Source organism: Enhydra lutris, unplaced genomic scaffold (assembly GCF_002288905.1).
Source record: "Enhydra lutris kenyoni isolate GAN:26980312 unplaced genomic scaffold, ASM228890v2 scaffoldscaffold24, whole genome shotgun sequence".
Lineage (NCBI taxonomy): Eukaryota > Metazoa > Chordata > Mammalia > Carnivora > Mustelidae > Enhydra > Enhydra lutris.
In genome coordinates this window covers 23,673,988-23,698,605 of record NW_019154108.1, presented here as the reverse complement: position 1 = coordinate 23,698,605, position 24,618 = coordinate 23,673,988, and the positions used below count along the sequence as shown (strand labels likewise).

Here is a 24,618-nt window from a genome sequence, read left to right as displayed (position 1 = left end):
TGTTATACATTGTGGCAAATACTTACATTTTATAAAACAAGCTTTACCTGTATTTAGTCAATATAGTTTTTAAAATAGGGTTATGGGTACAAATAACCTTCTGCAGTATATTGAGGAAAGATGAAATTACATTCATAAGTCCCCCTTTATAGTTAGGATAACATTCATTTTTAAAACTATATCTGTAGCAGTGAATTGTGCAAAACAATATACATGTAACATTTACATTTTTAGGAACTGAAAAATACAGAGTTCTGTGTTGTTTAAGTTGGAGACTGTCTCTCTTCAGTCAATAGGCTTGATCATCATCTGAACTGCTCTCAAGGAGTATGACCCGCCTCGATATTCAGCCCAGAAAATTCCATCTTGGTACTTGCTTCTGTAATGACCTCCTCTGTACCATACTCCATTTAGGTTAGAATGTGCACAGGCATTGTACCACCATCCTCCTTTATGAAAATGGGCACAGTTTCCTTTGATGAAAAAAATAGAGATAGCAAAGTAAAGGTTTCTTCTATGTGCAGTACTCTGCAAACCATCAAAAACTTAAGCTACCTTTGGGACTATTTGAGTTTTTCTTACTTATTTCAGTTACCTTTTATCTGTGTGGTTTTGTTTCTTCATTCATTCTGTTACTGCTCCTGAAGTATCAGCTACTTGAAATATCACTTGAATTGCCTTTATCTTGCCCTTTGCTTGTTTACTACATGCTTTTTTTTTAATTGATTTAATTTTGGGGTAGCAGGGTAAATAAAACACAAATAGCGTTTGTGAAAGAGAAAGAGGGAGAGGGGAGAGATTGGGAAGGAAAGATACAGAGTTGCTAAAAGTAAATTTGGGAAAATTCAATTATTAAAATAGCACAAAATAATATAAAAGAGAATAGCCCTGCCAGTGGTCAGATGTGTTTCTGTAAATATGGTGTATACTTTGGTTACATCTCTCTCTTTTTTCCTCTTTTGCCATTGTAAAATAGGTTAGCGTAGAGACCTACATGCTTCTGGCCAAGATACAGCTGAAAAGTAGATCAGTTTTCAGGAGGGATATCTCTTTATCGGGGCCACAAATCTGGGTTAAAAAGGCAAAAAAGCCTGGGTGGCTCAGCCGGTTAAGCATCTGCCTTTGGGTCAGGTCATGATCCCAGAGTTCTGGGATCAAGTCCCACATCCTGCTGCTTGCACAGTGGGGAGCTTGCTTCTCCCTGTCCCTCTGCCTGCTGCTCCCCCTGCTCGTGCACACTCTCTCTCTGACAAATCTTTTTTTTTTTTTTTTAAAGGAAAAAGTATATGAAAATTAATGTTAAGAGTTTTTAAAAGACTTTATCTGTCTATCTATCTATCTATCTATTTGTTTGAGACTCTGCTTGCACAAACAGGAGGGGAAGAGGTGCAGAGGGGGAAGCAGGCTCTCTGCCAAGCAGGGAGCCCAATGCGAGCTCAGTCCCACTACCCTGAGATCATGACCTGAGCCAAAGTCAGATACGAGCCACCCAGGTGCCATAGTGTTAAGTGTTAAGTCTGGATTGCCTAACTGATTTTAAAGAGAATATTAATTTCCCCACTGAGTAAAGCTTTTTTGCTGTCCTAACACATGTTGCAGTCGTACTATTCCCTTCCATGTAAGTACTAAGAAATGCCTTTATCAAAGCCATATCCCCAAATGGCTGGCCTCCTTCACTCCCTTCAGGTCTTTATTCAAATGTTACCTTCTCAAAGTAACCTTTCTCGGCCACTCTGTATAAAATAGCACCCATTTTACTCCCTGCTGCTCATCACTCACTGTTCCCTCACTGGTTTTATTTTTATTAGGGTACTTGTCACCACCTGACAAATCATTTTGTCTCCTGGAGAATAAGCTCTAGAAGGGCAGGAACTTTTTTCATTGCTGTATCCATAGCACCTGCAACAGTGCCTGGCATGTGGTAGGTGTTTAGTTAGTAGTAGTTATGGATTTCAGGCATTGTTTTGTTTCCAGGTGAATTGAGTTTTTGCTGTTTTCCCCCCAAGCCCCCATCCCAGCCCCTGGTTGGAATGATAGAACTTTGCGTTTCATAGAGTTCATTCACACTTTGGGCTTGCCTTATAGAAGAGATACTAACCTTTTGGCAGCTTATGTAACCTGTGATTGAGTCCAAAATTAACTTTCTGGAAAGATTTTTAGTACCATATACTTTAATAGCAGGGTTCTCTGTAATGCATATAGAAGTTAGTTGTTCTGCAAAGAATACACATCAGTTTTTCTTACTCACCTGCATACATATCTTTATCTCTGTCCAGTGTGGTGAACTGTTTACCATTATGCCACATCATGGAATCCCCTGCATTTCCCTGGTAAGTTCCCAGACGCAGTCTAAAGAATTCACTTTCAGGTTCCAGGCGAAAGCTGCTATATTCTGCGTAGACTTTTTTGTCACTCCAGTCTTCTAATTCAATCAACAACTTATAATTATCTTGATTGCTAAGCATATAGATATTTTCCAGTCCAAGCCAATATTCTCCATCAATGTTTCCAAACCCTTTCTGTTGATAAACAAACAGCATGAGGGCATAAATAAGTGTAGAGATAGTAAACTTCTTTACAGATAAGTTTTAAACCTTTGATAAATACTCACCATTTAGTGAACTTCCCTTTTAATAGGTTGCCTGATTTTTACAAGCCCCACATAGTCATTTTGTTTTGTTTTGCTCTCTCTTACTTTGTCTATTCATTTGAACAGCTAGCTTCAAACTTTACAGATCAGAAAAAGGCAAAAGAGAATGAAAATTATTCCTAGCTACTAAAAACATCAACTAATAAGCTACCCAGATCTCTGAAAAGGATTCCTAATCTCTCTCATGCACAAAGAGCCAAAATTTTCTTTCTAAGAGTATATTTGTAACTGTCCCTCTCCACCCTGATAGCCAAACAAAAAGGGTATTTAACATCTTATGATCACTCAGTAAAAATGATAGTATTCTGTTGTTAAAGCACATTGTCTTCTTTAGTTCTGTTACAATTAAATATCAGAAGATACAGCAGTAATCTTCAGAGTTCCACCTTGGAAAAGTTGTTGACTTTTTTTAAAAAATAAATCAAGGAACTCTTCTGTTTCCATAAGCGTTCACCACGGTAGGTAAACAGCACAGCCTAAGGCTCAGTAAACCTCATCTTAACACTACCTGTGTTCTCAAGAAGATTGTTTTGCAGGACTTTTTTTCCCCTAGTTACTTGCTTAGAAATAACTTCTAACATGGATGTATTAATGTCTCAGTTTTAACTGCCAGTAAAATGTCACCTGAGTAATCACCTGACTTACGTAATTCTGAATGAAGAATTGACCATGTAGAAAATGTAATCTCACCCCCCATCTGCCATCCTTGAACTGGAGGGTGTATACCACTCCTACAGTTAGCATGTAAACATCAAAATTATTAGCAAGGACTGGTTGCTTACTTTTCCAAAATGACTGCTGCAGGGCTCTGGTCCCGTGTGACAGTCAGGGGTACGTTACTTTCCAGCAGCACCAGCCTTTGGGGTAAGCAGTTTACAACATGAGGGGACAGTTATCAGAGGTAATCAGTCCTAGAGAAATGGTCATTTTTTTGAAGTTCTGTAGTTCATATTGCTTAAATACAGTTGCTGATCATAACGTGGTCATAAACAAAAAAGCAGTTGTCTTTTTAGAAAATGGAATCAGCAGTAGTCTTCGCTAAGAATTAAATATATGTATAAATCATCCAGACTGAAAACAGGCAGTTGAAAGGATAACTTCATTTTCCCTTTTACCTTTTAATTTTGACTTTAAAACTGGAGAGTAGATAATGAAAAATATGTGGATAGTTATTTTTAAACTGTATTATTTATTTGCACAGAATGGTTACTTCTATAAGAGCTGCTATGTTCCACATTCCCGGATCGGAATCACTGATTTACCTTATAATTTTCCCAATTTCTGAAGAAGTTGACAGAGCCGTCTGTTCTTTTCTGAATAACAGTCCAACCCCCAGGATCCAGACTGTTCTCACACCATAACTGTATTGGTCCATTGCTGTTTTCAGGTTTAATCATATAAATCCCACTGACTGAATGTCCAGCTTCTTTTGCATGCTGACAGTCTTTGAATGGTCCTATAATGAAAATGTCATTGATTACCAGGAAACTTAATAGGAACAGAGCCATATTGAGATAGTTTTTAATCAAAAGTCTTCCCTTTACAGCTTTCTTTATAAAGATAGCACTTTTTATCTGTTATATACACAACACCATAAAAGTTTAAGAAACCAAATAAAAGAAATTACCCCAGTCCCACTATATGGATGATTAACTTGTTTCATTTTCCACTGTTCTTGTGTTTGTCCATAGAAAAACATTTTTATATTGTCATCATTCTGACACACATAGAAAGTTGGATTCTGTCTTTTAACAGAAATTGTGGTGGGACTGCAGTCATTCTGACACTTTTAGTAGCTGTAATATAAATTTTTAACATTGATACATCATTGTTTATTCCTTTGTCATTGGATATTGAGGTTTCATCTGATTTTTGCTATTATAAAAGTATACAAAGTGTCATCTTATTGGCTTCATTTTTTTCAAATAATTACTTATAAAAATGCTGTGGGATTGATCTACTGGATCAAGAGGGTGTGAACACTTTTATAGCTCTTCATAGTGCCTGGTTTACAGTTTCCAAAATTTGATTTCTGTGGAACACACTAATCCCTTGAGGTACTGAGTGAAAATGGCCAACCATGGTCAAATAAGTTTTATTATTGCTAAGTATTATATTACCCTTTTGGAAACCCACAGTGTGCATGCACATATGAAAGATTAAGAAGCCCTGAAATAAACCAGAGTTCCCCAAACTTAAAGAATCTGTTAACTTTTTCCCCTCATTCCATAAGAATACACTTCAGGAATGTTGGCAAAATGCCTTTCTAAAGAGTTGTATCAATTTATATGACGAACAGTAATTTTCTTATTTAGTCTACACAATGACCCTGTGATCGTTTACAGATGTGCTATAGATGCAACAGTTAACTCGTCTAAGGTCCTGTATCTTAGAAGGTAATAAGCCCTAGACGTAAACCCGTTCTTTGTAATCCCAGAGCCCATGCTCTGAACTGCCGGCTACATTTGCTCTTGTGTTGTTTTGTAGTTTTATGGGTTCCCTCCCAATTTTTAATACATGAGTAAGTTCTTCATAGCTTTTAAAATGATAAAACATTTTGTGAGATGTTTTGTAGAGGAGCTGACTCTTGAACTTGTGATTTCCACATTTTTTGGATCTGAAGAAAGATTGCTTCTAAGTTTTACTGAACAGTCTATAGTTGCACCATTCTTCAGTGTTTTGATCAATTGTTTTTTATAAGCATGTAAAAGTATTAAGTGATTCAGAAATAAGAATTACCCCACAGATCTTTTAGAACAACACAAAGTGTAGAAAACCCAGTTGTCAAACTTCATATTTTACTAGAAATATTTAAATTTTGACATGTGCAATTTTTAAAAATTATGTGAAAATAGAGTTTAGTCAAGTAAAGTTCATACAAGAAAATCCTCACTATAATGCTAATGGGATTGTTGAAATTTTAAGAAATGTGTTATCTACGCTGTGCCAATATATACAGGATTCATTTGGGGCTAACTGGGGAAAGATTCATCTCATTAAATAAATAATTACACAATTGCATCATTAGAAGGGGTTCTTAGAGACTGAACTCTTGCCTCTAGATTGCTCTTTGAGAATGGTGACTATTTTCATTTTTCTTCTGATTGCACATTATCAGTGTTTTAACTATTGGCGGGTAATCATTGATATTTTTTCAATCGAAATTCAGTTAATTAACGTATAATGTATTATTTGTTTCAGGGGTACAGGTCTGTGATTCATCTTACACATCTTACACAGTCTTACACAACACCCAGCACTCACAACACATACCCTCCCCAATGTCTGTCACCCAGTCACTGCCTCATGGCCTCCCCATCCCCCTCCCCCCACCCCTCCCCTCCAGCAACCCTCAGTTGGCTTCCTAAGATTAACAGCCTCTCGTGGTCTGTCTCCCTCTGTGGTTTCATCTTCTTCATTTTTTCCTCTCTTCCCCTGTGATCCTTTGCCTTGTTTCTTAAATTCCACGTATCGGTGAGATCATAAGATAATTGTCTTTCTCTGATTGACTCATTTCACTTAGCATAATACCCTGTAGTTCATCCACGTCATTGCAAATGGCAAGATTGCATTTTTTCTGTCAGTCTTTTTTTAAGTAAATGAATTAATTAACTTGCCTTCATGTTTTAAATATTTTATTAATTTATTTGACAGAAAGATCACAAGTAGGCAGAGAGGCAGGTAGAGAGAGGGAGGGAAGCAGGCTCCCTGCTGAGCACAGAGCCTGATGTGGGGCTCGATCCTAGGCTGATCCTAGGCCGAAGACAGAGGCTTAACCCGCTGAGCCACCCAGGGGTCCCGCCGTCACATTTTAAATACAAGACAATTGAAAACCACAGACAAAATCAAGTGATGGATCTATTTCTCTAGCCCACATTTTTTTAAAAAATATTTTATTTATTTATTCGACAGACAGAGATCACAAGCAGGCAGAGAGGCAGGCAGAGAGAGGGAGAAGCAGGCTCCCCGTTGTGCAGAGAACTGGATGCGGGGCTCAATCCCAGAACCCCGAGACCATGACCTGGGCTGAAGGCAGAGGCTTAATCCACTAAGCCGCCCAGGCGCCCCTCTAGCCCACATTTTAATGTTTTATCGATATTTCTGTTTCAGAGTTTTTATAATACAGTGACTAAACACTACATAATACTAGTAAAAATTTTGAAAAACTACTTGTAAAGACTTAATGCTGTCTTTCTTGGGTTACATTTATTTTAGGTATTGAATTTTTTAGTTCTAGAGTTTCAGTTTTTGTTTTTGTTTTTGTTTTTAGGTAGGCTCCATGCCCAGCATGGAGCCCAGTGCAGGGCTCGAATTCACAACCCTGAGATCTGAGATTGAGTTGGTTGCTTAACTGACTGAGCCACCCAGGCACCCCTCAATTTGATTTTTTTAAATAGTTTTTAATTTCTCTTCTGCAATTTCCAGGCTTTCATTCATTACAAACATGTCCTTTAAGCTATAACAACTACTTCAAAAATTCTTGTTCCTTCTGTTCCTAGTTTTCTAAGCGTTTTATCATGGTGGCTTTGGATTTTGTCAAAAGCGTTTTATTTATCTATTGAGACAACAGGGTTTTCTTTTTTGTTTGTTAATAGGTAAATTCTGTTGATTATTTTTTGATGTTAAACCAACCTTGTATTTCTGGAATAACCTTGACTTGGTCATAGTGTATTATTATTTTTAAAGGTTGCCAGATTTGCTAAAATTTTGTTGAGAATTTATGCTTCTGTATTCATGAAGATACTGGTTAGCCTGTGAAAGCTTATAAATGGGTTCTTAAGCTAGGGAAGACTATGATAAAAGTAACATTTCTGAGCTTATCAGACTGGCCATAAGTTAGATCATACTCCATTAAAATTCAGTGAGAATTATTTTTATATTATCTACCTTATCAGTTACTGAATCTAGATGACAAAGTATTCAGAGCTTTTTACACAATACTTTACAGAGTAGCATCATCATTAACTGTTAGTAGCCTTTTGTCCTTTGTTGCTATCCCTAATGCACAGCAGTAACTCCTTTAATAAATATATGCTTATTTAATAAATTTAATATGGCTAATCAAAGATGAATGTATAGTCATGTCTATTGTAGAAAATACTGTATTCCTGAAAACCCTTATGTTCTATAAAATATTGCACCAAAATTAACAGCTGATGTTAGCTGTTAAATACTCCCAAGGAGCTAGTATGACCTCTTTGTTTTACTGATACTCTCCTTCTTTTTTACCAGTCATATATGAGCTACTAAACATTACAGAAACATACATTGTAGTCAGATAAGAGAAGGATAGAAAGGTTGTAGTTCAGATAGGATGAAATTTATAGAACTTTAATTTTATATGTGGGAGTGAAATAGAAGGAAAAGTAAAGTCTAATTTCCGGGTCCATTTTTGGATTGCTTTGTGTATTGCATGGTAATATATTCATTTGTTTACTCATACAGCTCTCCATGGCAAAGATTGTATCTTTTGGTTGCCTTTCCACAGGGGAGGCCCACTTAGACACTCAAATTTATTGAACTCAGTGATTGCTGGAGCCACCGTGGTTTCCAGAATTTCCTCAGTTGTGCATTTTTTCCAGATGTGTCTATCTGCATCAACAATAGGCTAGAAAATTTTAGTCTCGGGTGGTAAAGAAACAACCGTAGAGTCAAGTGGGAAATGGGGGAAATGGCAAGTAAAGAGAATTCCTTAACAATATGATAGGTACTTTGATGGAGTTCTGTAGGGCACATGGGACACTGGCCAGAAATAACTAACCCAGACTAACAGAGATAAAAGTCTACTTATATGTGAGCAGAATCTTGAAGATTGAAGAGGAGTTAGGCCTGTGGGGGTAAGGAATCTGATCACGGCCACACATGAGTCACCGGAGCTGAGGGATGGAATCCAAAGAGAGCTTGATGTTACAGAGGAGTTATAAGTCTAGTACGTCTGAGATGTAATGGCTAAGGGGGACACTTGGAGCCCTTGAGGTTGCCTGTAGAGTTGAAATTGATTCTTCAGTGTAGTCACACTTTTTTTAAGTTGTCACTTCCAGAATAGTCAAGGATATCTGAGGAATATTGCTCTTACTTTGAACTCTGTTGTAGTTAATGCACATATGAAGTAGTCTTGTTGGAATCCACATAAATACCTCTCATTTCAGAAATTTGCTTATTCTTATAAATACCACCTTTATATTGTTTGTTTTATGAATGTCATTCTTCTAAATATTTGCTCTGCACTCATTTAATTATAGTTTTGACAATTTACATTTTATATTTAAGGATATATTCAGCAGTTGGACTTTAATTAGGTTATTTGAATAGCTTAAAATACTTAGAAACATCAAGCTTTTGAGTGTTACAAAGTCTTTGTAAAATAGTATTTGTTTCTTCTCTGCTATTTAAAAGGCCCTTGGATATTTAACCAAATTGGAGAGTTTTGGGTTTCCTAAATCCCGCTTTCGTTTGATAAGACTTCATTTTATGCAAATTTAAAATGATCTTTAGGGGCTCCTGGGTGGCTCAGTGGGTTAAAGCATCTGCCTTCAGCTCAGGTCATGATCCCAGCGTCCTGGGATCAAGTCCCGCATCGGGCTCTCTGCACAGCAGGGAGCCTGCTTCCACTTCTCTCTCTCTCTTCCCGCCTCTCTGCCTACTTGTGATCTATGCCTGTCAAATAAATAAATAAAATATTTAAAAAAAATAAAATAAAATGATCTTTAATTTTCAACCCACTTGTTTGTGGTGGCCTGCATGTTTGCAGTTTGGGTGCCTGTTAGACTTAGTTAATCACAAGGCTTAGGAGAATTTAGTTGAAACCCTTTTCCAGGGGCACCTGGGTGGCTCAGTGGGTTAAGCTTCTGCCTTCGGCTCGGGTCATGATCTCAGGGTCCTGGGATCAAGCCCCGCATCGCATCGGTCTCTCTGCTTAGCAGGAGGCCTGCTTCCCCCTCTCTCTCTGCCTACTTGTGATTTCTCTCTCTTGCTCTCTGTCACATACATACATACATGCATACATAAATAAATAAAATCTTTGAGGAAAAAAAAAATCCTTTTCCAGAACATGTGTATAAAATTAGTAGTACTTTCAGCTACTTTTTCTCCTCAGTAAAGATAGTAATTATCAGAATTTAGTATTTATTTGTATTCATTTTTATAAATAAACCATTAACCTTTCTTAGCCAGTGTGTATTGTTGATCTTAACAGAAACATTTTGTCATTACTATTTGAATATGTTACTTACTTTCTGCCTAGAGTTAGAATATAAGACATTCTTATGTTAAATGTTTTTTCTTTCTCTACCATAAAACTCATTGCCTAATAGGAATTCTTAAATGACTAGTAGAAAAGTAACAGCTTTGTTTTTGAGAGGTCAGATTTAACTTGCAAGTTTGCATATTATTAGAAGTAAATTAATTGACATGCTTCAGGAATTTATTCATAATGGTGCACCATACAGTATAGACTGGAAGTACCTTTCTTTTAAAATGGGAGTTTTATTAACCTTTTCCTTGCATTGAGTAATCTTGAAATAGTCTTCATCTTTGTTGACACACAATTGGACTCTTCTTAAGGCAGGAAACTAGAATTTTGTACATTGAATTTGAAGGACAAGTGTCTTTCTTCCTCAGTTTATCTGATGATTAAAAGTTTTTATTGGACTAACAAACTCCAGTGAATAGATCTGATTCATAGAAAGAAAAATATTGAACAGTCATGCCACATTATTCCCAAGGTGTATTTTTCATTAAGAACCCATATTTTTAAGTCAAACAGAGAAAGTCAGTTATCATATGGTTTCACTTACTTGTGGAGCATAAGGAATAACATGGAGGACATTAGGAGATGGAAAGGAAAAGTGAATTGGGGTAAATCGGAGGGGGAGACAAAGTATGAGAGACTGTGGACTCTGAGAAACAAACTGAGGGTTTTGGAAGGGTGTCAGGGGTAGGGATTGCATGAGCCTGGTGGTGGGTATTAAGGAGGGCATGTATTGCATGGAGCACTGGGTGTGGTGCATAAACAATGACTCTTGGAACACTGAAAAAAATTAAAATTAAGATGTTAAAAAAAGGAACCCATATTTTGCCCAGAACAATGGGTTAACAAAATTTTTTCATACTTGGAATATACCTTTACTGGGAACCATCTTTAACATACCTGTTTTGTTTTGTTTTTTTTGTTTTGTTTTTTTTTGTTTTTTTGGTTTTTTTCTGAAAAAAAAAAAAGGGGGGGGGCGTTTAATTGCTTAAGTTAAAAGGTAAAGCCTTCCCTTTCTAAAGTTGTTGAATTCCTCATTTGTTTTCTTAACTTCATTCCATTCCTATGCTCTTTGTGATAGGAGGAACAGGACAAAAAAGATAATCAGTTTAGAGCTTTCAAATAATTGGTCAGCAAGTACAATCTTTCTGAGAAGTAAACTTTTTAATTGGGTTGTGAGCTAAGTATAAGATAAATATATTTGACAGCATTTCAGAATGGGAAGTTTGAGGCAAATACTTTCTGAAGCAATAATAGATTCTTCCGATAATGTGGATTACTATGTTTATTAATCTGTAAGTTTCAAATGCAGTTTGCAACCCAAGCTTATATTTTTTAATTACAAAAGAGTTTATCAATTGTTTCCCCTTAACTGTAACAAGAGTCATATTCCAATGGTCCCTTTGTCTAAACAGTCTTTAATTTTTCCTCTTTAAGTGTTAATATATAAGTATTCCACTGAAATCAGTTGCATCTTTAAAATATACCAATAAGAAGCATTATACATATTTGAAAATTAGCTTATCCATTAAAAAGCATATGAAGTTTCTAATGACTGCTTTTAAAGCTTACCTTTTCTATACCCATACATGGCAAAGCAAGGCACATATAGGGAAGGGCACAGAAAAATGGAATAGATGGTCATACCATACACAAGCATATTTATATGCATCACCTCCTTTAATCACAACAGTCTTCTTTAAAAAGACGCAACAAAAAAGTCTTTCCAAAATCCAGATTTCCTGATGCTCAGATCTGTGCCCTAACACAGTGTGCAGGAACTTTCTCAGGTCCATCTGCCTACAAGCAATAAACTTATTTTTATAAATATACCATTTGTAAAAGAGTAATATGTTTTGTTTTTTATAAAAGACTAACCGAAAATGTAGCCACTGAATAACATTAAGTTAATGTTAAACGATTTTATTGATGGCAGTTTGCTAGGTGTGTAGTTAAATTCTCAAATATTTTGTTTTTAAGCTGGAGGGAGAGTAACGTTTCTGGAGATAACTATTTTTAATCTAACAAAAGTATTGCATTATTTGCTTTAAGTTCATTTATTTAGTTTGTTTTGTTTTATAAGATTTTATTTATTTATTTGTCAGAGAGGGGGAGAGAGAGAGAGAGAGAGCTCTGAAAGGGGAGTGGCAGGCAAAGCAGGCAGAAGGAGAAGCAGGTTCCCCACTAGTAAGGAGCCCAATGCAGGACTCCATCCCAGGAGCATGGGATCATGACCTGAGCTGGAGGCAGACACTTAACCAACTGAATCACCCAGGCACCCCTTGCTTTAAAGTTCATTGTAAGTTTTTTTGAGGTGCATTTTTCTTAAAACCATTTTAAAAGAAAAATATAAAATTGTCATTAAAACACCGTTTTAGGAAAATGATGGTAAGATAGAACAAAGTTTACCAACTTCATCATTTTTAAATGTACAGTTCAGTGGCATTAGTACCTTCTCTTTGTTGCACAACCAGTCTCCAGTAGTCTTTTCATCTTGCAGAACTGAAACCCTGTGTCCATTAAACAACTTTCCATTCACCAACCGCCATTCTGCTTTCTGTCTGTATGAATTTGACTTCCCTAGGTATGTTGTATTAGCGGAATCATACAGTATTTGACTTTCTGTGACTGGCTGAAACACTTTTAAATAATACATACACATTATACATTTAGAGACTTTAGACTTCTAGACCATGTTCCCACACACAGAGTACAGTAATACAAACTTCTCGGTGCCAGAGCATCTGTAAGTACAGGTGGACCATCCTTCTTGGTGCCAGAGCATCTGTAAGTACAGGTGGACCATCCATCTTTGCCCCTTTTGTGCAAGTACCCAAACAGCTCAGACATATTTTCCAGTCTGATCAGAATAATATGCACACAGATTTTTGCACATTATATATAAAGAAAAGGGCAAGTCTGTTTATTATTGTTAGAGTAATTTATGTTTGATAGAAATCATAGAATGTTAGAACTAAAACGTGATGTTAGAGTTGTCCAGTCCATCCAACTCATTATACAAATGAGAGAATAGATCCAGACAGGCAAAGTCTGTTACTAACCCCAAGGTTAAGAACAGGAGGAGGAAACAGGTTTTCTTAATTCTATGCACTTTCTTTTTTATGTTTGCTAGTGTTCTAATGACCATTCTTACAGTGTAGCTCATTATGTCCTTCAATATCAAAGACCAATATTTATAGAATAAAATAAGTGAAAAGTTATGTCAACTTGTAGCAACAAGTAAATAGTGAATAACAGAAGTTATATCTTCCTTAATTTTTACATTAAGGACTGATAAATAGGAATATAAACATCATTGTTTTATCAAAACAAAAGTCTGTATAATAGGACTTTCGATATGCTGAATCCGTAGCATGGGATTTAATTCTGAAGTACAGGATTATCCTTGCACTATAACTCAATGTATAATAAAATCTAGAACTGATAGAGCTCATTTTGAATAAGCCTTTTTAAATGTATCAGTGTATGAATATGTGAATAATGACTTCTCTGAGAACTGATGATCCCATCCACTTAAGATTAAAAACCCTTAGAAAATACTCCATGGTGGTCATCTCCATACCTACCTAATTGTACATTCCATCAGTTAAAAAAAAATAATTCCACAAACTCAATTATGTTTATTTATGTTATATGAATAAACTACTTTGCTGAGAAGTACACATTAAAAGCTTAAACAAAACACATACTTTTCTTTTTTTAAAGATTTTTATTTATTTATTTGACAGAGAGATCACAAGTAGGCAGAGAGGCAGGCAGAGAGAGAGAGGGGGAAGCACGCTCCCTGCTGAGCAGAGAGCCCAATTCGGGGCTCGATCCCAGGACCCCGAGATCACGACCTGAGCCGAAGGCAGAGGCTTTAATCCACTGAGCCACCCAGGCACCCCAGAACAAATACTTTTAAAAAGATTGTTAAAAATACATTTTTTTTCTTTCTATACCCAGTGGATCATTTTGTATACATCTTTCCTTTGAAAATCAAAGGGTGTGTGAGGTAATAGTGATCATCATTTACCTAACATAATGGTATTGTAGCCTCTTGTTACTGAGAGTGAGAACAGTATAAATTGAAGGATACAGTACAGTAGAATGTACTAAAATACTTTCATGAAGGTCTGTGGAATGACAACTTTACAAAGCTCTATGAAAAATGTAATAACAAGTTAAACCAACATTTATTTAGCATCTGCAAATGAGATACAATATCCATCTACCAGGAAGGAGCTTACATTATAGTTGGAAGACATTTTACTTAAATGTGTATTTGAGTGCTGTAAATACATGTGAAGATAACTGATAATTCAAGAGGGAATAGAAGGAATGTGTGTGTGTGTGTGTGTGTGTGTGTGTGTGTGAATTTTTAAATTTTTATTTGTCAGAGACAGAGCGAGCACAAGCAGGCAGAATGGCAGGCAGAGGCTGAGAGAGAGGCAGGTTCCCCCCTGAGTAAGGAGCCCGATGCAAGACTTGATCCCAGGACTCTGGGATCATGATCTGAGCCAAAGGCAGCGGCTTAACCGACTGAGCCACCCAGGCATCCCTGTTGTATATATTTTATGTTCCAGAGAAAAGAGACATTCATGGGGAGGAACAATCACTTTAAGCCTGAGGAAGTCAACAAGGGCTTCAAGGAGGAATTGCTACTTTTATTTTATTTTTTATTTTACTTCACTTTACTATATCTTATGTCTGAGCCTTATAATCTGATAGGCAGAAAGCATGGTAAATATTTCAAAGAAAATGAATTGATTCATTTTATTGAAGCAGATGGTTTTTGTGAAGGAAATTAGTAGAAGGAAAGCTAAAGAAGTAAGTTTCATTTGAGGAGGATATTGTTCTTACCCAGGCTAAGCAAAATGCACATTTTCTGTCTGTAATGGGGAACTGCTGAGCAGAAGTGTGATGTGATCAAAGTGGTAATTTAAGAAGATAGATCCGTTGGCAATATAGAATATATTCTGATGGAGACGGAAAATGGAGCCAGACTAGTCAACAAACTATTAACCATTCCTAATAAGAGTTAACATTTTGAATGTCAGGCCCTATTCTGAGCACTCCTCAAGTGTTAAATTCTGGAGGTAAGTACAATTATTATCCTCTTTTTTTATAGATGAGGAAACTGGGGCACAGAGCAGTTGCCCGCCCACCCCACCCCATCCCAATGTTATATAGCTATAATAATCCAGAAGTCTCCATCTTCCAGGTGCTGCCGTAAATAACTTGGATCTTAGAATTCTGTCTCTGAATAGAAATGAGGGACAAGGGGCACCTGGGTGGCTCAGTTAGTTAAGCGTCTGCCTTAAGCTCAGGTCATGATCCCAGGGTGCTGCTCAGCAGAGTCTGTTTCTCCCTTTCCCTCTCCCTCTGCCCTCCCACCCCACCCGATGTCCACGTGCACGCGCCCACTCTCTCTCAAATAAATAAAATCTTAAAAATAAATAAATGATTGGGGGACAAGTCCATGAAAGAAAAGCAGCATGGATAGAACTCTGCTAACTACACTTGTGGGGCAGGAGGGAAATGACAGGGATGAGCCAAGAAATTCAGAAATACGGAGCAGCATGAATCACAGTAGAGAAATCAAAATCAAATGACCCGTCAATCTTAGTAACAGAGATTGATCCTAAGGGTATAACCACAGAGATAGAAAAAGAACAAAGTTGTCTTTTAAAATTATAAGAATAGTGATTACCATGTTAACAAGAGCGGGGAAAAAAGAAAGACTTGAAGATTACTACGGAAGTGTTAACTTTCATTACTGTTTGGATATTCAGTGAAGCTTTTTGAAAAGCTTATTACTATTTTCTAGATTTTCTTCAAGAAATATGTATTACCTCTATAATAATTACTTCTAAAAGGAAAATGCTAGGCTGGGAAAAGGATTATTTTAAGCTTCAGTTATTCATTCACTCGTTCCTCAAATATCTATTGTAGTGCTTGAAATATGCTGCGTGCAGTGTGCCAAAACTTGATCCTGGCTAGATGTTTGAGACCGTTCACTCTCTTCAGAAGCTTTCAGTCTAGCAGGAGACAGACATGCAGACAACCCTAGTGTAATTTGATAGAGAAAATGTGTTCAAGGCATAGTTAGCAATTTGGGGAAAGAGCCATCCAGATATGTTTGTTTGAATCTGGGAATGTGTAACATTTAAGATACTATTTTACTTAAGACTTGAAAGCTGCCTGGTTGACTGATAAGCTGGAAGAAGGCAGAGAGGAAGCAGCAGCTTGTGCAGTGATGGTAGAGCATCCAGAAGCAAACATTCAGCACTGGTTAGAATCAGGAGGGAGAGCTCTAAGCAGGATGCATTTGAGCAGTGGTGATACTTGTAGCCTTGAAGGTGTGTAAGACCTGTAAAATAGGGAATCTTGAGGCAAACTTCTTAAGCTGTAGGAGAGGAAGAAGATGCAAATGAAGGACCTAGGGAAGTAGGAAGAGTTAATATTACAATGTGGATGCCCGAGAAAGCAGGGATGTGGGTGCTCCGTGGTTCCACTGATGCAGAGAGGTGCTCATGCCGTGTGTATTTCCAGTCTGTGTGCTGCTTTTCAAGATCTAAAATTGTTCCATAGTCTGTGTGCAGTTTCATGTGCTGCCTTTTCAATAAGTGAATGAACTATGATTTGTTTTTTAGTTTTGGGCCTTTGGGCTTTTCTTTCCACTCTGAGGAAACAAATCAATTTGTAAAGATTCAGGAGAAGCTTTATGAGAAAATGGATGTGGGGGTAAAATATTTAGAAAGTTAGCAGTGAGTGTACTAAACTGAAACAAAGGTAAAGTATTCATCTTTGTATTCTGGGCACTTAGATCAGTGATCAACAAGGAAGGAAAGAAGGGAGGAAGAAAGGGAAGGAATTAAGAAATAGAGGTATGGATATTAAGATCAATTCTAGGGTTTTTATTATCCTAGTGAAAACTTACTTATACATATGTGGGTATATGATAAAAGTTGTAGTTTGTTTAGTCTTAGAAATTAGAAGGGATACCTTTTCCTCTGGGTGTTGTGCAGATGTTTTCAAGATACGAAAGAAGAAGGAAACTAGGACTGGGTAGACTTCATCTCACTACAGCAATAGATGATGCGTGTCTGAGAGTGGAGGTGAGGAGGTACAATTACAGGCTTAAGGAGAGTGAAAGCAAATTTTTAAATGTTCCTTTTGGGGAGGAGGAGAATGAGAAGAGCAGCAAGAGGTAAACAAAAGGATTGTTGAGCAGTGAGAGGACCCAGCTGGAGGCTGATGGGATGGTTGTAGAGGTTAGAAGTGGATTGTGGACTCATTCCTGTCTTAATGCTAGTAACTTAGATGGTAAGAATTTGGTTGGAAGGTAATAACTTTCCTCACAGAATACACTGTTTTTAGGAACTCTTGGACTCAGAGCTGAGAGACGTATTTAAGTTCAGTTGTTGATTAATAGAAAACAAAAATGTTCATGTATAATTACATCACCAAGATGAAGAATAAAGACTTATGTGCATTATTTCATAAACCATAAAACGTATTAACCTCATACTTCCATTTTTAACAGTAAGAGGTAACTTACCTTCATTGATGAAAGTTACTGGTGGTATCTTGAAGGGACTTTTGGTGGGAGAAGTTCCCAGATCAGGTGGTGACATTAAGTCTCTGGGATAACCTGGATCCCTCTGTATCTCGTTACCTCCCAGCAGTCCAGGAGTGTATTGATGACTGTTAGGGATATGCTGTGGCACTACCTGGACAAGAGGAGGAGACACATGGGGGTCTTGTCGGGAAAATATGTTCAAGCACTGTTCTTCCAACGCAGTGATCATCACAGACTGGTTATTGACGAGATCAGTCAAGGAAGCATATTTTACCTCTAGTTCCCTGTACCTTGTTGCCATCTTCAGCATTTCTGTAGTGACATTGAGGATTTTATTTTCCAACTGGGAAAGTTCAAGTGAGTTATCCCTCTTACGGATAATCTCATGTAGTAGTTGCATATAGAGTTGAGTAACACGTGAGTTCATGTTACGGCTTTCTTTTCTCAGCAGCTTTACCTCATTGACAATGTTTCCATCTACATCCACCACCAACTGCAGGACGTCTATCTCCCGCTTCTGCCTAGAGAGCACGTCCTTCAGGTTTTCAAGGTCCATCCTGGTGATCATGTCTTTAATGGTACTTGCATCTTGCCCTTTGGTATTAACACAAATTGGCCCTGTAATTTTTTGTTCAGGTACCAGGAATGTGTATGCACATTTCTTTACTTCCTCTTTACCATCTGTGGCACGAGGGTATCTCCTCTGGGATGTTTTTTTTATTTTGAACTCTCCTCCTCTGCAGTGTCCAGTGCCCATTAGTAGGAAGAATAGCACACTTAGGGTCCAGAAAAAAGCCTTCATTTTGAAATGAGGTTGTATGAAGTCTTTTAAAAAACAAACCAATGAAAACATAAGTAAGTAAATAAAGTAGAATAATAAACATGAGCAAAACCCAGGATGAGTCATCTTGCAGTCAAGATGATACTATTATTAGCTGGTTGTATTATATTGGGGTTAAGAATAATTGTTTATATTTGAGGTGGTCCCTTAAAAAAATAAAAAAAAACTAATAAAATCAGTGTGCTCCAACAGAATTGTCAGCCGTGTGGATTACATTGCGTGCGCTTCCTAATTTATCAAAAGTTGTTAAATGTACTACTACTGTTTAGAATTCAAAATGTGTTACTAGAAAACTGCATTAAAGTTCATGTCTTTTCTTAAGTAAAATAAACCGATGGGGAAAAGTAAAAATCAATTTTAACCTACTTTTAAAGTCAATAATATTAAAAAAAAATAAGGGGAAAACTGGGTATCTATTGGTGTTACTAAACTGGGCCAAAATTAATGTTATTAATTTGTTAAATTCAACATCACCATCAACATCATAATGTTGCATTTGTCTAAAACTTAGGTTTCAGAGAATAGCTCTCCAACTACCACCTCACTATAATGCTTTTTATTCCTCAGTTCAGTGCCCACTGTGTGCAGAGGCATAGGGTTAGTGTTCTTGGGTGCTTTGAGACCCTAATAAGACACTTTTCTTACCTTTGGAAAGTTTACTTATTGTCTGAAGGCTCTGAAAGTGATACACAATGTTTGTAAGGTATTAATTAAAACATTCTTCCCTAACTAGTATTAAATATACTTTATATATTTATTTTAGATTGTATCTATTTATTTGAGAGAAAAGAGAGTACAAGCAGGGGGAGAGGCAGAAGGAGCAGCAGTCTCCCCACTGAGCAGGGAGCCCGATGTGGGGCTTGATCCCAGGACACTGGGATCATGACCTGAGTCAAAGGCAGATGTTTAACTGACTGAGCCACCCAGGTGCCCCTCTTCCCTAACTAGTATTAAAGTTAATAGCAGGTGACTTTATTAGTTATTATTTTATATTTATATTATGTGGTTTTAGTTAATTGGCCCTCTATAGTAAGTATCTTTTTTATCTGTCAAAGAGACATTTTTTAGATCTCAGACCAGGAAGTTTTGGCGTTATGTTTTTTGTTTTTGTAGCCTGTCCTTTTGGGATTAGTGACAAGTTTAAGAATGAGAGAATGTTTACAGTCATTATTGTGGGTAATTGTGTTTTCTGAACTATAATCATATAAATGCTCTAAGCTTACATATGATTTAGCAGGTTCATTCTTTTTTTTTTTTTAAGCAGTTTAATTCTTAAAACAGAGAGTCTACTGAACAGTATTTTAGTAAAATTTCAATAGTTTCCTGAAACCATTACCAAGGAAAGAAACTCTCTGTAGTTGAATATGATTGTTAGAGTTGGAAGGTGCCTTTGAGAACCTCTTTGCACTCATGTGCATTTTGAAAGCCCGGGCCCCGCAAATCTGTAGTATTAGAACCGGTCAAGGATTCAGGTTCCCCGGCTCCTCGGCTGACATTGCTAGCAGTGGCACGCATTGCTGGCTAGTGTGCTTGGCGTGTTTCATTTTTGCTGTGACAGAGAAACACTTGTCCCTCATAGTACAGTTTCTGTAGAAACACCAGGACTTGCTCTTAAGAACCGAAGCTGCTTACTGGTTCACGAGTTACTCCCTCGGGAGTAGTTGCAGTAAAGTGGCTGAGATGTGCCGCTTCCCTCAGCCGCACAAGCAGGCTGCTGGAGCACATGACCCACCTTCCCCCCTCATAAACTGGGTGCCTAACTGCTGTTTTTGAAGGACGGCAGTGGATACACTAAGGCAGAACTCTTCTTCCCACTTTCCACCCAGGTTCTTGTTTTTTGATTTGAGAAGTCAGGTCCCAAATTGTTTATGCCTACAATTAAAAATAGCAATACAGTAATAACAGTAGTTCATACTCCTTGGGTTTTGGACCTTGTTTTAAGCCCTTTTGCATGTATTAAGTAAATTACTTGTAACTTCAGCCCTTTAAGTAGATTATTACAGTCCTCATCTTCAGTGAAGGACCGGCATCCAGAAATTAAGGACCTTACCCAGAGTGTCACACAGCTTCTGAGAGATGCAGCCAGAGTCTGAACCTAGGCAAAAGACTCCAGAGTTGATGTTTCTCTTTTTCATTAACCACGGCAGCATATGGTGACTATTCTGTCCTATTTTCTGTCACCGAGAGCATAACAATCCCTTAATGCTTGTTAACTGTTTGCATTCACAACAACACTGTGAAAGAAATGTGTACTCTTTTTACAAAGAAATAAAATCCCAGAGAAGCCAGAATTGGTACTCACGTTGGATTCAGTTCTTCTCGTAACTTTTCCGGACCTGTGAATTTTACCGTAGTCATGCTGTAACTATAGAGGAGCCTTAACTTTGTGCTTCGTGTTTTTCGGTCTTTTTCTGGTTTGTAGGTCTTTACATGGACCCATTACTTATTTATGAAAAGGTATTTGTGAATCATTTTTGTTAGGCTGTTTGCATCGTTTTTCAATCCCAGACTTCTGCTGTCATTCCTTCCCCCCGTATGTATTACTATTACTTGATAGCTACAGAACTAACTTGTGATTAGGAATCCTCCCCCAAAAATGAAGGTTCTTACGATCCATGAAATAAGGACTCCAACTGCTTTCATAAAGATGACTGCTCCTTTTTAAACCATGTCTCCTTTGGTGTTTTCAAATAAATGGTGTTTTCAAAGTGGAGTGATAATGAAAATAAAGCAGAGTGGATGGAGTGTGGAAAATCATTTGTCTCTCACTAACATAACCAAGATAAGAGGAATGAGCACAATAATATTCCATATTAGTATCAGAGGCTGGCTGTTGCTTACTGATAAAAGCGCACTTGGATGAGTACTTTAGTTTTTTGTTTTTATATTTTTGCCTCTGATGTCAAGAGAAAATTTAGACCTTAAAGTCTTCTATTTTATAAGAAAAGGACTTTTATTGTACTAGAGTTACCAATAAAAGATTTTTCGTTATATTTGCAGATTCATGGGATTTAGATATGGTTTATTTTTAAAACTGGGACAGTAAAATGTACAGTATTTCTCCTACATAGTTAACTTACTAGTCCTCAGATTCACTCATTTCACTTTTTTTTTCACTCATTTCACTTTAATAATAGAATGGAAATTCTTAGACTATAAAGTTATTTTATTTAAATAATCTATGAAATAAGCTACCAAAACAAGGGAAATTCAGAAGCTGTCGTGTAACTTCAAAACAAGTAGAATTTCATGAACAATATTCTGATTGGAACAGCTTGTATTCCTACCAGACACAGATTTGTATAGGACAACTAAGAACATGTAATCCAAGACTGTTACTGTGACTTTACGTCAGTGTTGTCATGAAAGAACAAAGATGAGAAATTAAAATAGCAGTAGCTTCCCTTCGTTGTGGTCTGCCTTGGCTCTTCATGGGCTCCTGCACGATTAAATCGTAAGATAAATCCTCGTGTACCGTGAGAGAATCTGACCTAAGTATTTAAAGGAAGCAACTAAACATTTGTTCTTAAATAAATATAATCCCTTTGACCTTATAAAAGTAGTGACTTCGTTGTCACCCAAAGAAGAATAAGGAGACACATTTCTGAAGTAGTAGACTAGCTACGTCATGAGTAAGAACTGGTTTAAAAATACATTTACTGTTACATTTTCTGAAAACATTCTCTTATTTAATATTTTCCCACCACGTTCTGTTTTAAAAGTGTAAGTTCTATAAATCTGTGTTACCTCATAAAACCTTTCTGTATATGTTAAAACTTTCCTAGGTCCCAAGAGAACGTTATAAATTCGTTACAGTATACTTAGGTTTAAATCGATGCCTTTGCTTGGTTGTTTTTAGGAAAAAAGGGGGAAAAAAGTCCATGCTTTGAGTTAATTTTCTTGGTATTACTTCTCTTCATAGTTGCTACACTGCCAGCTAGTAGAGAGAAGAAATAAAAATCAGGATTTACTTCCTTTCAGATGGTAAATGCATAGAGGCATTTAACTGCCTATGTCACGCACTGAAAACAGCGTGAGGCGATGAACTTAAATTTATGAAGCACTGAAGATGCTTTAGATATTTCTAGATGGTGAATTATGTTCTGGGAAAAGACTTGAGAACAGGCTCATCCCCAGAGATATTAAAGAAAGGGATAGTAGTTATCTTTATGTTTGGGGTTTCAGATTCGATGCTTGCCTAAGGCTTCAGTAAGAACCGAGGTTTAATGAGGTTCTGCACTTTTCATAGCAAACAGCAACAGAAAAGAGAGAGATGGCAGTATTGCTTGGACATTTTATCAGTTTCTTGTAAAATATGTTCAACAGAGATCCTCCCAGGATTTAGAGTATGAGTCTTTAAGGAAAAGACATGAAAGTAAAGTTGAAAAAATCTGAGCTTTACAGTTGTTTGCTTATTGAAGTTTCTTACCATTTAATGTCTTTAGTTTTAGAAAAACAGAGGATCCCCAAATCATAAAAAAAAACCTTAAGTGTCTTTGGTGTTTAAAGCAAACTAGTAATTTTGCTAACTAGTAATTTTATTTTTAACAGTTCTCATAATAAAATTAAAGTAGAATATTGAAAGAAAGTAGAATATTGAAAGAAACCTCTTGCTTGGTTACCGAAATTATGTCTGTCTAAAATATATATATTTTTGGTCTTTTGATCATGTATTTAAGTAATTGTACTTAATACAGTTTAAGTAATTCTATCTTCTGGGTTCTTATTTTCTACTGTTATTGCTGACTACTTACTTAATAGTTAAGTCACATTTTCTTTTTTTCTTTAATTCTAACCTGCAAAGTTTTAGGTTTTTTTTTTTTAATGTATCAATAACTTTGCTTTGTTAAGTAATTCTAGGTATAGCAGTTTTAATTTCTGTTACCCAAGTTAAATAACTGTTACACGTAAACCTGAAAAGTTACTTAAAATTCCTTGAGTTTTTGCAAGAAACACCATAGACTTAGCTTAAATCTTTACCAAAATTTCTGCTTGATATTTGGTTATACTATAATTGAGGGATTGTTGCAAAGTCTTCCAGTTAATTTTATATCTTTTTAGCTGTGTTTCATAGCTATACTTTAAGATCTCTAACAGTATACGTGATCTGCCAGCACACACACACACACACACACACACACACACACACACACACACAAACACTGGAATTGCATGGAGAGAGACTAATGTTTACAGCTCTTTTCTTTTGTTTGTATCCCTTTGTTTTTAATCACTGTGTTATAAACTTTATACATTGAATCTGTTACTTGTTAAAATTTCTTTCTGGTGTCACTAAAGCACTTGTTTTCTGAAACCTAACATGTATGTAGCAATGTATAAGCATATATACCAAATATTACTAAATTGAACCTCAAAGCATGCATTAATCATCACAAAGTACATAATGATCAGTTTTTTAACATAAAGGTGCAAAAAAACCCAGCCCTTTTTCAGCTAAAATAACTTGTTAGTATATTTTAAAATTCTTCGTTTAATAAAAGATTTTGAAATTTCTACAGATGTAGAATTTTGAACATACACAGAATGTCAAAGAAAAATAAATATTAAAATACCTTTATGCATCTGTTGATAAAGCAGACCCAGAAACTTGCTGCTGTTTTTCTTGCTTTTAAAAATCAGTGTAGAAGTTTGTTCCTCTGTGACTTTAATGGCAATTGCATTTTTGCTTTGGACCGTCAAATTCAAGCTGTAATAAGGAACTTCTTTTTCTTCTTACAACACTAATCAATTGAACTTGACAAGCCACCTATGTAATTTTAAGTAGTATAGTGGAAGTTCTGGTCTGTGGGCTGTCTTTAATCCGGCAGAGAAAGCATTGTGGCTTTGCTCTGTCTGCCACATGGAGAAGTGCAGTAACCGGCTGCAGCTGACCCAGATTGTACATACAGCACCCTTGAATAGTGATTCCCTCTCTTTCTCAGTAAACTCAAGTTCAGCCCACATACTACGTCACTAAAAATTGCTGGAGACTAAGGGGGAAAATCTCCTCCTTAGGATTTCCTCTCTGTAGCCTTAAATAGGGGTGGGGGTGGTGGGATCAGCAGGAGGTTGAATAGCTCTGAACAAGGAGAGACTGTGTGCAGGTTGAAGGAAGGGCACCATCTGGAAACAAACTATCATAGTTCAGCGGGCAATTATAAAACAAACATTTTAGTCTGCTGGCCAGAGATCTTTTAACTTGAGTACTGAAAAAAATAGTACTGAGCTTCTCAGAAATAGTAACAGGCTGATAAGTTTGGTTTTTTGTTACAAAGAACAAGAGTTAGACTTTG

At 36.7% G+C, this 24,618-nt stretch overlaps 2 protein-coding genes across 5 annotated transcripts in view; one reads left to right on the top strand and one right to left on the bottom strand.

The window, feature by feature from the left end:
* LOC111150663 (Ral GEF with PH domain and SH3 binding motif 2) overlaps positions 1-24,618 on the top strand; it is a 156,222-nt gene that overhangs the window by 89,470 nt on the left and 42,134 nt on the right. The window lies entirely within an intron of this gene.
* LOC111150664 (angiopoietin like 1) lies at positions 136-24,275 on the bottom strand. 3 transcript variants are annotated; one of them, XM_022508179.1, is made up of 6 exons: positions 23,899-24,275; positions 22,147-22,262; positions 17,464-18,309; positions 3,913-4,106; positions 2,249-2,519; positions 136-473 (listed from the first exon to the last, which is right to left on the bottom strand). In XM_022508179.1, exons 3-6 carry the CDS (start codon positions 18,284-18,286, stop codon positions 286-288), a joined length of 1,476 nt encoding a protein of 491 aa, XP_022363887.1. In that variant the 5' UTR covers positions 18,287-18,309; positions 22,147-22,262; positions 23,899-24,275; the 3' UTR covers positions 136-285. The 3 variants fall into 3 exon arrangements, with proteins under 3 accessions (XP_022363887.1, XP_022363885.1, XP_022363886.1); XM_022508178.1 differs by lacking the exon at positions 22,147-22,262 and having other exon boundaries at positions 286-473; positions 23,899-24,252; XM_022508177.1 differs by lacking the exons at positions 22,147-22,262; positions 23,899-24,275 and having other exon boundaries at positions 185-473; positions 17,464-18,341.

What these genes read in the sequence shown, in the direction of transcription:
- LOC111150664 (XM_022508177.1), bottom strand. Translation starts at nt 18,337, where the DNA reads ATGTTTTCATTGGTTTGTTTTTTAAAAGACTTCATACAACCTCATTTC. An exon ending in AGTAACTTTCATCAATGAAG is followed by an intron (nt 4,107 to 17,463) that starts GTAAGTTACCTC and finishes TTTTCATTATAG; the next exon opens with GACCATTCAAAGACTGTCAG. An exon ending in AGATAAAGATATGTATGCAG is followed by an intron (nt 474 to 2,248) that starts GTGAGTAAGAAA and finishes TTTTCATCAAAG; the next exon opens with GAAACTGTGCCCATTTTCAT.